The sequence below is a fragment of the Cryptomeria japonica genome, chromosome 9 (genome assembly GCF_030272615.1).
Source record: "Cryptomeria japonica chromosome 9, Sugi_1.0, whole genome shotgun sequence".
Lineage (NCBI taxonomy): Eukaryota > Viridiplantae > Streptophyta > Pinopsida > Cupressales > Cupressaceae > Cryptomeria > Cryptomeria japonica.
In genome coordinates this window covers 685,374,202-685,386,769 of record NC_081413.1, presented here as the reverse complement: position 1 = coordinate 685,386,769, position 12,568 = coordinate 685,374,202, and the positions used below count along the sequence as shown (strand labels likewise).

At 37.3% G+C, this 12,568-nt stretch overlaps 1 protein-coding gene across 2 annotated transcripts in view; it reads left to right on the top strand.

Moving 5' to 3' along the window:
• LOC131073961 (nuclear cap-binding protein subunit 1) overlaps positions 1 to 12,568 on the top strand; it is a 209,680-nt gene that overhangs the window by 175,954 nt on the left and 21,158 nt on the right. For both annotated transcript variants that reach the window (XM_058010492.2, XM_058010493.2), the window contains exon 12: positions 9,392 to 9,476. In XM_058010492.2, coding sequence (XP_057866475.2) covers positions 9,392 to 9,476 — 85 coding nt within the window. The remainder of the gene's footprint in view (positions 1 to 9,391; positions 9,477 to 12,568) is intronic.

Below are 12,568 nucleotides of genomic sequence, written 5' to 3'. Positions count from 1 at the left end.
GGTCGGTTCGGGTGTTGGTACATCCAATATCCAAAGTTCACTTACCTCTGAATTCAGGGATTCTCTGGTCCCCCATACAAGCTTCCAGCTTACCCTACCAACCGAGTGGTGTTGCTCGAGGTTGGGAGACAATTGGAGGAGTATATAGTGATTCAAAGGGATAAGTAGAAGAAGGCAGGCACATCCTCACTTACAATTGGTAATGGGCTGGAAACATGTCCATCATCACAAGCTGCAGCTACCGCTGAGAAAGAACTGGCCTGGTATCCCTTTTACCAATACAAGGCAAGAAAAGATTTCGATCCATTCCAGAGGATAAAGAAGATCGAAGGGACAACGTTTGAGCATATACTAGATCTGGAAGACTACTGGGCTAATGCAGTCGATAGTTTCGAGATCTGGAAGAGGTTCTGGTCAAGAATTCCTCTAAGTATGGTGAGAGCAACGGAAGTGTTCAAAGTTGCCGATCAGGTGGAAGAAAGCCTAGAACTTCAGCAGCCGGGTTTTGAGAAGATGAAGAATGAACCTTTAGTCTTGATAGATTGGTCAGAGGGAGAAAAATCAGATCTAGCAGACCTCATGAGGTCAGTGGTTGAATACTCAAGGTGGTGGGCATCTGAAAAGACAAAACAGTTGAAGGCCAAAGGTATGGTTCTAACTTATGAATTAATGGGAGTGGATGATACTCTGTCCGTCCACCCTTGTACCTCCGTCGGTGATGCTCGGAATCCAGAAAGCGTTGGATCTCGAAAGAGAAAGGAGTTGGGTGGAAGCTCCACAAAATGCATAGGGAAAAGGGCTGTAGTTGAAAGAAGAGAATCCAGTGAAAGTCACTCTATCCTAAGTGCTGCTTCCATTGCGCCTGATCAGAGTACAATTGGGGAACAAGAGATGAACATCTATGTGAGTGATGATGAAGTAAGAGTGCTTTCTTAGCCAGCTGAGGAGGTGGTGGAGAAGGTCTTCCGAACTCCAGACAGAGGACAGGATGAAGCCCCTATAATTTTCTTGGATGGCATACCAGTGAACCCAGGAGAAGCAGACGATGAGTTTGATCAGAATGCTCTAGAACAACCAACCATTCCTGATTGGCTGAGAGCAAGAATAAAGGCCAAGGTTCCCAAGGAGGTCCACTCAACTGAGGAGGCTACTGCAACATTCTTGGAGAAGGTGAATGAGCCCGCCGCAGCTAAATCGCCCAAACCAGCCAAGAAGTTCTCCCTGATTCAGAGAGACAGTGCCGGATTCAGGACAGTCCAGATAGCAGTGCCCAAAGAAGGGAAGACTAGGGACAATGTCACCGCATATGACTACAAGATCACTACCATAGAGATGGGTAAGCCTACCCAGGACCAAGAAGTCCAATATTTTGACGACTCCTGTAATGTTCTAAAGACAAGGCTGGCTCATGAGAAAGAAAAGAGAAAGAAAGTGGAAGAAGAGAACCAGCAGTGGAGGAAGTACGTTCTCCATCTTACCAGCCCGCTCAACCATGAAGTCCCAGCTACTGCACCACAGCCTCTTCAGCAGGGATCCATGAAGGACTATGATGAGATGAAGGGATCGTACACTCAAGAAAAGGAGTGGATTTCGGATGCTGCGATACGTGCTGACACCCTGGTAGAAAACTTAGTATCAGTGCATGAGGCAACTTCTTTGTTGATTGATCGTATCCAGGATCTATCATCCAATTGGGAAGAAGTGGATGAAATTCAGAATGAAATACTCCCTCACCTAAAGGTTATCCGAGGCATGTCAAAGAAGAGCTTAGTGGATGCAGGCATCGTACAGACAGGAGACAGGTATGACTTCGGCACGTGGTACTATGCTTTGGTCACTCGGATCGAAGTCTTGAAGAAATCCGAGACCAAGTGTTTTGAGACAAAGGCAAGGGTTAGAGAGATCCTGGGCAAGGTATTCCGGGTGGCGTCAGAGATCTGGCAGAAGGAAAGCCTAAGGGAGAAGCATTTACAAGCGGAGAACCTGAGAGCCAGGATTTAGACAAGCTTCTTCCGAGATTCAGGGATGATTGACAAAGGCGATCTTTCTAAGATTGCAAACTTCCTCTCCATCGATGACAACTTCCTCACCCAGGCAGTAGAGTGGGAAGGCATCCTTGCTATGTGTGCCGACGATGTGGATCTCGTTGACTTCCAAATTGGCGGTTTGCCAAGTGTCACCATAGAGGAGGTCAAGCTCGTGGTGTCCAGATACGTTGAATCTCTGAAAGAGGAAAGTGGCCACTCACCTCAGTAAAATTAGCAGCTGCGCCACTTGTCACTCTTTCATTTGCTTGAACTGATAGTATTTTGGGAAACCCTAATTAGGGTTTAGGACTTTCAATCTGGGCCCTTGATCACTGTTTGATCTCGGCCATTCAGTTATTTTTGAGAAACTATATAAGGTTGCCTCCCCTCATTTGAAAAGGGTGAGGTTTTTGATGTATTGTTGCTTAAGGTCATTTCCAGATAATATATTGCTTGTGCGCTGCTTGGTAATCTCTATTATTTGAATGATTTGCATGGTTTCAATTGCCTCATCACTTAGTTAGAATTAATTTAGATTTGCTTTCATTGTTGTTAATTTGAATGAAGGATTTGATAAGTGTCAATTGATGGTGTATTTCTGCTCATACTTTTGGTAAATGGATGATTTCCATTCTACCGTGCAAAGTTAGTCTGAGCCCATACCCTGTGCATCCCAACATCTCGATCATAAGCACAACCCATTGAAGATTGCACCGGCCTTGTGTAGTTGTCCGGCGAAGCAAGGTTTGGTTTCTCGAAAGCATCTAGTTGATACCGTCTCCAGAATTCGTAGGATTAGATTAGCCTTCCTGAACCCTATCTCTTTTTCCCTTTCTTTTGAAAGTCTAAATCCCAGAAAATCCCCAAAAAAGAAGAGCCTAAAATTGCTAAATCCATCTAAGTCCAGCAGTTCAAGAATACTTGTCAAACGTAAGTCCCCCTTGAAAATTTCAGCATACACTACCCAAGAAGCTATTCCACTAAAGTCGCTTGTTCGCACATATAGACCTTGGAATCAGTAGTGATTTTTCAGGAGAGGATAGAATACCTTCGGGTATCCTATCCTAATGTTTGGTAGATGATAAAACAGACACCAACAATACCCAACAAAATTTGCAAACTAATAAAGAATTCAAATTGCAGCAATAACACTAATTTTATATTTGCATCAGAATTACAAATAGACAATGAAGATACACAGGAACATATCTGGGCATTATCTACTTAGTTTATCATTATAACAGAAATTCTTCCATAGATCAGATCTGCCTTACAATTGGTCAGACAATTTTCTATCAGATTTTTCAATAAATAATACATGCTCAGAAGTTCATACTATTGCTTACTCCAGCCAGCTTGTAGATTCAATGAAACTCGGATTTGAGCAATCAGCAATGTATCAATTTAATAATTTCACCATACTGATACTTAACCAGTTTGCATACTCCAAAATACATGACTGTGTTATATTTAGAAAATATATATCTGAGCAATGTTCAAGAACTTAGGGGTAACATAGATCTGGGCATTATCTGCTTAGTTTATCATTAGAATTATGTTGCTATGATGAATGTTTACTGTGTTACAATTTTATATAAATATATAATTCATGAATATATATATAGCTGTCCCCTGCCGTCCCCTGCTCTTTGAAAAGAAAACGTCCCAGAAACCCGTTTCCTCGCCCCCCCGTCCAGGAAACTTTGGTTTTCTGATATCTTCCTGATCCAATTCTTCTTCTTCTGTGAAGGTGGTCTTCTTACCTGAAACGGACATGTTACTTCTGCAATTTTGTCTCTTATAGAGATTTCACAAAATTGAAGAATCATGTGTAATATCAGTGGTGTGATGTCAAGGATGGGGACATCACATGCAGATATGAGTGCTATTGCCCACGTTTTTGTGAGGGCAATCAAGTAATAGTAAATGTTGTGTTGGTTCCAATTGATGATACAACTGAAATGGCGAATGTACCAATTTTTCATGCAAAGAAAGTTGTTTTAGGAGTGTTTTGAAAAATCTTAACGCAGATGACATAGAAAGACAAAAGAAACAAATAAGAAAGAATTATAATTTAGTGAAGTAGGTGTGGGACTCGAAAATACTTCTGGTTACAATAGAGTCTTAGGGCAGGAAGGAACACTAGAAGGTTAAAGAGTGAATACTAAAGCTAAAACATTCAATACAATTCATGGGACAAGAAGATCGTGTGTCTACAAAGTGGGTTCGCCATAGCCATAGATTAAAATGACAAATATGAATAGCCAGGCAAGATGACGACCCTGAAAAGGAAACAAGGGAAAGGAAGCTGATAGGAAACATGTTTATTAAGTACGTTACAAGGAAAGTCATTATTACAATTGCTTGAATGCACACTTTGTATGACCGTAGAATTACTCTTGTATAGAGATCCCATCTAAATGAAGAATAGAAAACTTCATGGCTTCCTCTTCTATCATATGACTAAGAGTGAGAGATCTGTTTTCAAATGTTTGGAGCCAATCTCTTGCTATGACTCTTCCTGAACCATCAAATGTAGGAAGTGACATCTTGCTTAATCTTTGTTGTAGATCTCTATTATCTTGCGAATTCCCCTAAATCCATTCCTAGTATGAATTGTATGTAAGGAATATCACATCTAACATTGTAATCAATCCTTGAAGATTCATCTGCACAGACCTCAAATGCTTCTTTATTTGGCTCTTCTTCTTGGGATCTAGGCAAAAAATGTGGGTGTAGTAGAACGTCGAGCTGATCCACTTGTATTGTTATTTATGGTTACTCTATTCAGATTAGTATTATGATCTTCTATTGGATTGCTTTATGTGTCTTTTAGAGTAATTGGTTAGTTTCATCATTTGTTCATGTGTTTTGGCCATTTTTTCCATAAACATCTTCCACTCATCCTGACCGACCATCTTGGTTGTACCATTAATTTGCTTGTTTTCCTCTTGTAGTGCTGCTTGTTTCCTCTTTTTTTTTTTTGGTATCTCCAAAGTCCTTTGTACCCTGGCTTCATTGCATTAACTAGATTTGGATTTATAGGACGACAAGATTGTTGTGCTTTGATACCAATTGTAACATCCCTTTCTAGATCGGTTCTTATTTCTGCCTTAAAACAGTATTTCAAATTCTAAAATGATAATTGCTTTTATATTTTTAAATATAACTTAAATCAAAATCATGAATTTAATTATAATTTTCAAATAATTCTGATAATTGTATGTTGATTTTCCATTCTTTTTCTTTTTCCAATTTTCAGCTTTTTTAAAAAATGTTTGTCCTTGTTATTTGGACAAGTTATGGATTTTTGTCCAATATCTTGATAGGAGAAATTAAGGGTTTCCGTCCTATAATCTCTTGTTTTTTCTTGGAGGATTTATGTCCTCTTTGCTTGTAATTATTTACTTCCCAAGTCACTTCATATTTTCTTCCAATTGATACCTTCTTCTCATGGAATGATCTCCCATATATATCTTCTTTTTGAAAGAGTCACAACCTTTCTTACACCATTGCTTCTCTTGAAAACATAATTTTAATTTTAATTAATTTTTTACTAGTGCTATCTAAATATTGCCTGCGCTCCTTTTTAGTATTTTATTTGGCACCTCCTTTTAATTGCCTAGTTGTTGGAAATGAGCAGCTTTGTATGCTGCGATTGGTAGCACTTTGGTGGGATCGTTGTAGAAATGTAACTACAAATTGAAAAAGGTGCCCTAAAAATGTAAAGTGATGATAGACTAAAAAACATGTCTTGTGTATTTAAAAATGTGTCCTCAATTGCAAAATTACAGGAGTGTTTATTTTAGGAAATTTAAGTGTTTTCTTAAGTTGTACTTAAAAATGTGTCCTCAACAGCAAAATTGTAGGAATGTTTATTTTAAGAAGATTAAGTGTTTTCTTAAGTTGCCAAGTTTCACCTAGCTTTTTTGAGTTGAAAATTTTGGCCTCTATCAAGTCCAAGTCAAATCTGAGTATGTGAACTTTGCTTGTGAATAAATGCAAGTCATTAAGTGACTCACTAGGCCCTTCTCACATGCTTGTAAATGCAAGTAGTGAGATATTTGCCAAGTTTTAAACAATGATGCAAACCCCATAAGGATTACATTCCATGAAACCAAATTGGGGCATCTAAGGTGAGATAAAATTTGAGCTCCTTTTACAAGCTCTTGTATGCCCATCATGGCAATCACAACCACAATATAATCAAGTGAACCATGGGGACATGTGCCCCCTTTCAAAACCTTGCATTTCAGGATAGGGGGATGTCTTTGGGGTGTGGAGTCAGTGACAAAACCGGGCCCCAGGTGTCCCTTCACCACCGTTGGGATGCTGGAGATTTGCTGGGGATGTCAGGGACGTCCAAACGTCTCTGAGACGTCTTGGGAATGCTTAGGAGTCCCCTAGCTATCTTAGGGACGCCTAAGAGTCTCCAATAGCCCCTACTTAGAAACTTGGCCCCTAAGCAAAAAATGGTGAAAATTTTGTGAAAATGGTATCTTTGTCTTCAAGTCAGTCCCATTCTCTTCAACAAACTATATACATGAAATATAACATTTAAGTATAAAAAAGGAAAAAGACATTGAATGTCACATTTCAATATGTCTTTTTCCTCTCTTATACTTTAAGTTATATTTCATGTATGTACTGGCAGGATGTTTGGGAGTGGTTTCAGATCTCTAGGAGTTACAATGCAGATTTTAGGTTTTTAGAAGATTTATAAATTTTCAAACTTAGTCAAATTTCAGTAATCAGCAAGCTCCTATCAGCATTTTCTCGCTCTCTTTATCTCACTATCTTTATCTCCCCTGAATTCTCTCTCTCTCTCTCTCTCTCACACACACACACACACACACACACACACACACACACATATCGGCAACAATGCCAAAATGTTTACTCCCGTAGGGTAATTACTATTTAATATGCAAACTAATTAGAAATATCATTTGCAGAAAGTAGAATCACAAAGTATAAAAATGCCAAGACAATAGAGTTTCATAAAGATGTATCATTCATTACCATATGTAATGTGTACAATGATCAAGTAGTTCCTGACACAACAAAATGGGTACAATAAATACCATCCAACAGTTGGTTAAGATTACCAACCACCAAGAACTAACAAACCCAACTACTTGTCAGGAACAAATGACAACATTACATAACGTAGCTGACTGATACATACACATTGGCTAACAAATTATTTATTTATTAACACTTGTCATAAACTGCCAACTATAACCTTCATGTGTGAATAATAATATACTTATGCTCTTCTTTTTTATGTGCCATTGCCTTAAAAGAAATCGCATTAGAATCAAGATAATCATGCCCTTAAACTGCAATAAAGGAAGGAAGATAACACAATATGGTCAAGATCAGGAGATTAGACTATCTTTAAGGATTGTATACCAAAAAATAAGGAGACAACTATGAAAAAACTTGAAAAAAATCCGAATTGTACAAATCCAAAGTTAAAGTCAATCCAGAAACTGAAGTTGAAGTTGGAGTGTGAGTTGAAGTCAAAGTGCCAATTGGGAAAACAAACACTTCGATTACAAGAAAAATATGATGTGAGGAGATAGCCAAACACTTATCACTACAAATGAAGTGTTAGTGGAATGCGAAAAAATGTGGAAGGAAGTGAGATGCAAAGTATCATTGTGGGATTAGAGGTGGGAATTGGACATAGGGAGGGAAAGTTAGCAAGTCTGAGAAAACCTAGCAACTAGATGAGAATGAGCGACTTGAGGGTGTGGGGAAATGATATAGAACTAGTAGTTGGAAATGTAGGAAGTAGATTGGAAAAGGAAAAATGTTTTAGATGGACTACAAAAAGCCTGCAAAGGAGAAGAAATGGGAGATTTGTGGAGATATGGGAATGGAAGGAGGCTGGGAAATGAAGACAAAAGTCTGAATGCCCTTAGGAATTCTGCAAACGAAGAGAAGCAAGGGAAAACAAAGGAAGAAAGGACATGGTGATGTAAATTTTATGTGGGAAAGGACATCAACACATGACATTGGACAAGTAGAAAAAGTCGAAGAGTCCTCTAAAAGTCTGCAACTTTTCAAAAAGTGAGGAAAATTACTCCAACACTCCCAAATATCAAATTTAATTGGATATATGCAACTTCTAGCATATGATAGGGATATGGAAAATGAAGAGAAACAACATATGCAAATTTGAGCAAGGGATACCCATTTAGGAATTTCTCAGATTGATTATCTATGGTGGGTAAGATGATTTCTGAATGCAGAAAGGGGACGAGGAGTCAAATAATTTTGTTTTAGTCAAATTGAGCTCCAACAAGGTCCATGGCCCCCCCACCCCTAAAACTTGCACCTCTTTGAAAACTTTGTGGAACAATGCTAATATAGATGACATTGGAAGGGTATTTTTATTTGTTTTGAGCCATGCACTAACTGATTGCTATCCCAATGGAAGGAAGTTATTAGTTCAAACCTCACTTAGTTTATCCTACCTTGATTGTGGGAAAATGGACGTTGCACTTATTGTAGGTGCAAACTGGTCAGCAATATGATAGTAATGGATAACAATGGGTTTTGTCTCCTTTGCCAGGTACAAAGAGGGAAGACTGCTTGTGTTATAAAAAAAGTGGGTTTGTATATCCCGAGAAAAAGTAGTGTTATTCCATTTAATGAAAGAAAAAGGAAAAATGCTATTTTCAGATTGGTTTGAAAAATTGAAGCCCATTACATGCATGCTAAAGGTTTAAATAGGTTATGCTGGAACAGACGTGGAAAACTTACTGAAATTTGAGCGTTTTATTCTTAGGACTAACATGTATATTAGGACTCTTAGGCAATTAACTTAGAATATCAGTTGGGGAACATGTCTCAGCCACTAGTTGTTTTCAGTCAGGGTGAGTATTAATTACACATACATGCATGCAGGCACACACACATAATTAAAGAAAAAAAGAAAAAAAAAAGTTTTTTTGGCAATATTATACATAATGTGTAGGCAAACTATAAAGAACAACTGTTTAAACTGTTTTTTTTCGAAGCATCTGTTATTTCAATTGGTGACACTGAGAGTATTTACAAACAGCTATGCTCAGTAATGACAGTATTGAGAATCCCCTTTCAAACCCCATTGAACCAATAATAGCAAGATGATTCCCATTGGAGTTTGTGTTTTGAACCTACATTTGAAACAAAAGAATGTGTACTTTGATTTTGTGAACAAGCAGAAATGAGGAAAATTTGAGTGTAGTCGAGACATTTTAAAATGTGTTAAGCTGTTTTGAATGATTCATGTCTCTGTTTTTTTAATTCTGGTTCCTAATTTTGTCTCATATATTACTTATCATTGATCGAATCTTCAAAATGTTATGCAGCCGTAAGAAATGTGCTGCGTATATGGCTAGCTTACCTGTTACATTCCGCTATGAATATCTAATGGCTGAAACAATATTCTCTCAGGTACATGTTTTAAATGCTCTACTACAAGAAAATATTGTAGATCAGGCATCTTTTGGTAGTTCTTATGAGATGCTGAATGGAAAATGATGCCAATGTCAAGTTGATTGTGAATGCACTTGCCCTTAATTCTATATCTTGATGGCCATCCGTGATTGATTTGTATTGTCTTCAATTATTTTCTTTGCAATATTGCTTCTTAACATTTCTGTGTATTCAAAACTCATGTCTGCTATTTGGAAACATTATATAGGTTGAAATCTGACGAGTTAATTTTGTTGATATTTATTCTTCTAAGATTGAAGTTCCTAGAAATTATTGGAGTTGTGAAATTGGTTGAATTTGCTTCACATTGTTATGTTTTGGGCATGTTCAGAAGTGGTGTTCATTTTCAATTGTTTTAGTTTTAAAATTTTTAAACATTCACTTACTAAGTTACTACAAATTGTTTTTGGGTTATTTGCATTAGTCATTATTTTCATAATTTTGATTTTGTATTGCATGTTCACAATGTTGAAAAATAGTTTAAATCAATCAAACCAGGATTTACAAGATCTCTGCAATACTTGAACTTTCTCTTATTAGTAATTTCATTGTTAATTTTGTTCTTTGATCTTCATATGGATGTAACATTTGGTTTTTTAATTATTTTTTATAAGATTGTTATATTCAGTATTCCGATATTTGAGCTAAGCTCCAATGTCTCTATTTGACCGTTTTTTCACTCTAGGGTGGCCAATAATTCTGTTGGTCTCAAATCATACAATTATAATTAATTTGCAAATACATGAATTTGTGTGTGCATGTTCACATTATTATCTCTTGTTTTGACATGTACATATGTTATCTATCCATTCACACTCATTATGATGTTGATCCTCATTTTCAATGCTAAGGATTGAATGAGTTCATTGTTTCTTCTTCTCTTCATGGATCAACCTTGCTATCTTCATGCTTGAGGTGTGGATTTTTGCAAGTCATGGATAATCTCAAGCCATGAATTGATCGTCGTTGTTCACTTTCAACATCAAGATCTCATTCAATCAATTCACTTCAAGGCATCTTCATCATCATTCACCAAGGCATTAGGTTAGCATCGTTCTCACTCATCATTGCTTTCGAAGTTCTTCAAGCATTGGACCTCCACAAGTTGTGGATTCTAGCAACTCGAGGATAAAATTCATCATTCACCTCCTAGGTCGTGGATTTGAGTAACTCAAGTATAAATTTTATCACTCACTTCCACTTCGAGTTGATCACTTCATTGCTTGCCTAAGTTGATCATTCCAACGCCTTTGCTTGCAAACTTGGAGGATTCAAGGGGTAAACTCACTCATTGCTACTTCCATTTAACATCATCATCAAGACCTTCAAGGTTGTGGATTTTAGCAACTCATGGATAATTCACTTCGACCTAATCACTCATTGATTTCACCAAGTGGAGAGTGATTTGCTCATAGGGTTGACTTGGCATTTTCTTTCCTTTCATCATCGCTTAGACTTGATTGATTTTCATTAAGCACTTCACCTTAGTTGATTGACCATTACTCCTTGATCATTCCTCGCTTTTATGCTCTAATCTAAGGATGTGCACTTGTTTGCTTGACTGCTCATCACACTTAAGACTCATACCTTGACCTTACTTTAAAGGTCACACTGTGAAGCATCACTTAATGACCATCTTGATCTCTATCTATCACTTAAGCATTGAGAGCTATGATGACCTCAAATTAACCCAAAGAGAGACTCGACTGCTGCTTGACTTCCTGAGACCTAAAACTATTGGAAAAAGAGGGGGTCCCCATTGGCAATGGGGTGATGTGTGAAAAGGCCACAACAAGATGGTGCTTTGATAGATGGATTCCATAATCAAGCCTTGCTTTGCCATGAGGAAACAACTACACAAAAATGATGCGATCTCCAAAGGTAACAAAGGATTTTCATATTGAAAGCTTTCATCAAATACACAATACTGGTGCAATCCAAATGAATATTCACAATCAAACTAGTGCTAAATCAGGTTCAAACTAACTATACACTGCAATTTGCAATCAACAAATTCCAAATGGTATGAATTGGAGTTCCATCAAACATATTCACAATTCTCCATTATAATCAATGAACTTCAATTATATTTGAGAAGTAATAAGAAACCATGCAAAATGTTGAAACAATACATAAAGATCCACCATGCTTCAATGAAAGTTATGTTTTAATTCCACCAGTCTTGGCAATAATTTCTTCTTTCCTCCTACTCTACTGCTATGTATCTATTAACCTTTACAAATGAGAAGATAATGCCTTAAATAGACATCCCAATTACAATTGAATGGCCTAGATTGACTTAAGATCAATGGTCGAGATCACAAGATAAAACCCTAATTAGGGTTAGTTACAACTAACTCCTTTTGACGAATGAGAAAATTACATTGCTTAGGATACATGTCCTTAGAATTCGAAGTAATAAGAAATGAGGTTAGGTACCTCGAACAATATTTGATGTAGTGCCACATGTCATATGTGTAGTTATTTGCCTGTAAGATGAATCAAGCTCATGGAACTTGGACGTGTTGATTTGGAGTAATTTGATTGGTTGATGATGATTGGATGCCACCTTAGCTACTTGCACACCTTGTATATCATCACAAAGAAGTCTTTCATCTATCTCTTGATACTCAATTGCTTGATGTGATGATGATTGAACACATTCCCAAATTGCATCATCTTTGTGATCAAGTTTCTAACTTTTCTAACCTGTAATTTTCTTGGATTACACTTCACTTGTTGACATTTGGAAATCCTCCTCTTGGTGATGCACTTCATCTTCATGTTTGGGAATTCACCTTGTTCTCTCCTTGACCACGTTTGATCCTGAAATGTGGAACATGTCCTTGATATGATTGGAATCCATGTAGTAGTTGTGAAATCCTATGTTACCCCAAGTTTCAGGGATGGGGATGGTAGGGGACGAGTTTTTGGGATGGCAAATTTTTTTTTCCAATTTTGGGGACGGTGGGGGATGGCTATATAAGGGAAAATTTAAAATATATAGGGAAATTTAAATTTTCATATGAAAATTTGATAAAATCTTATGT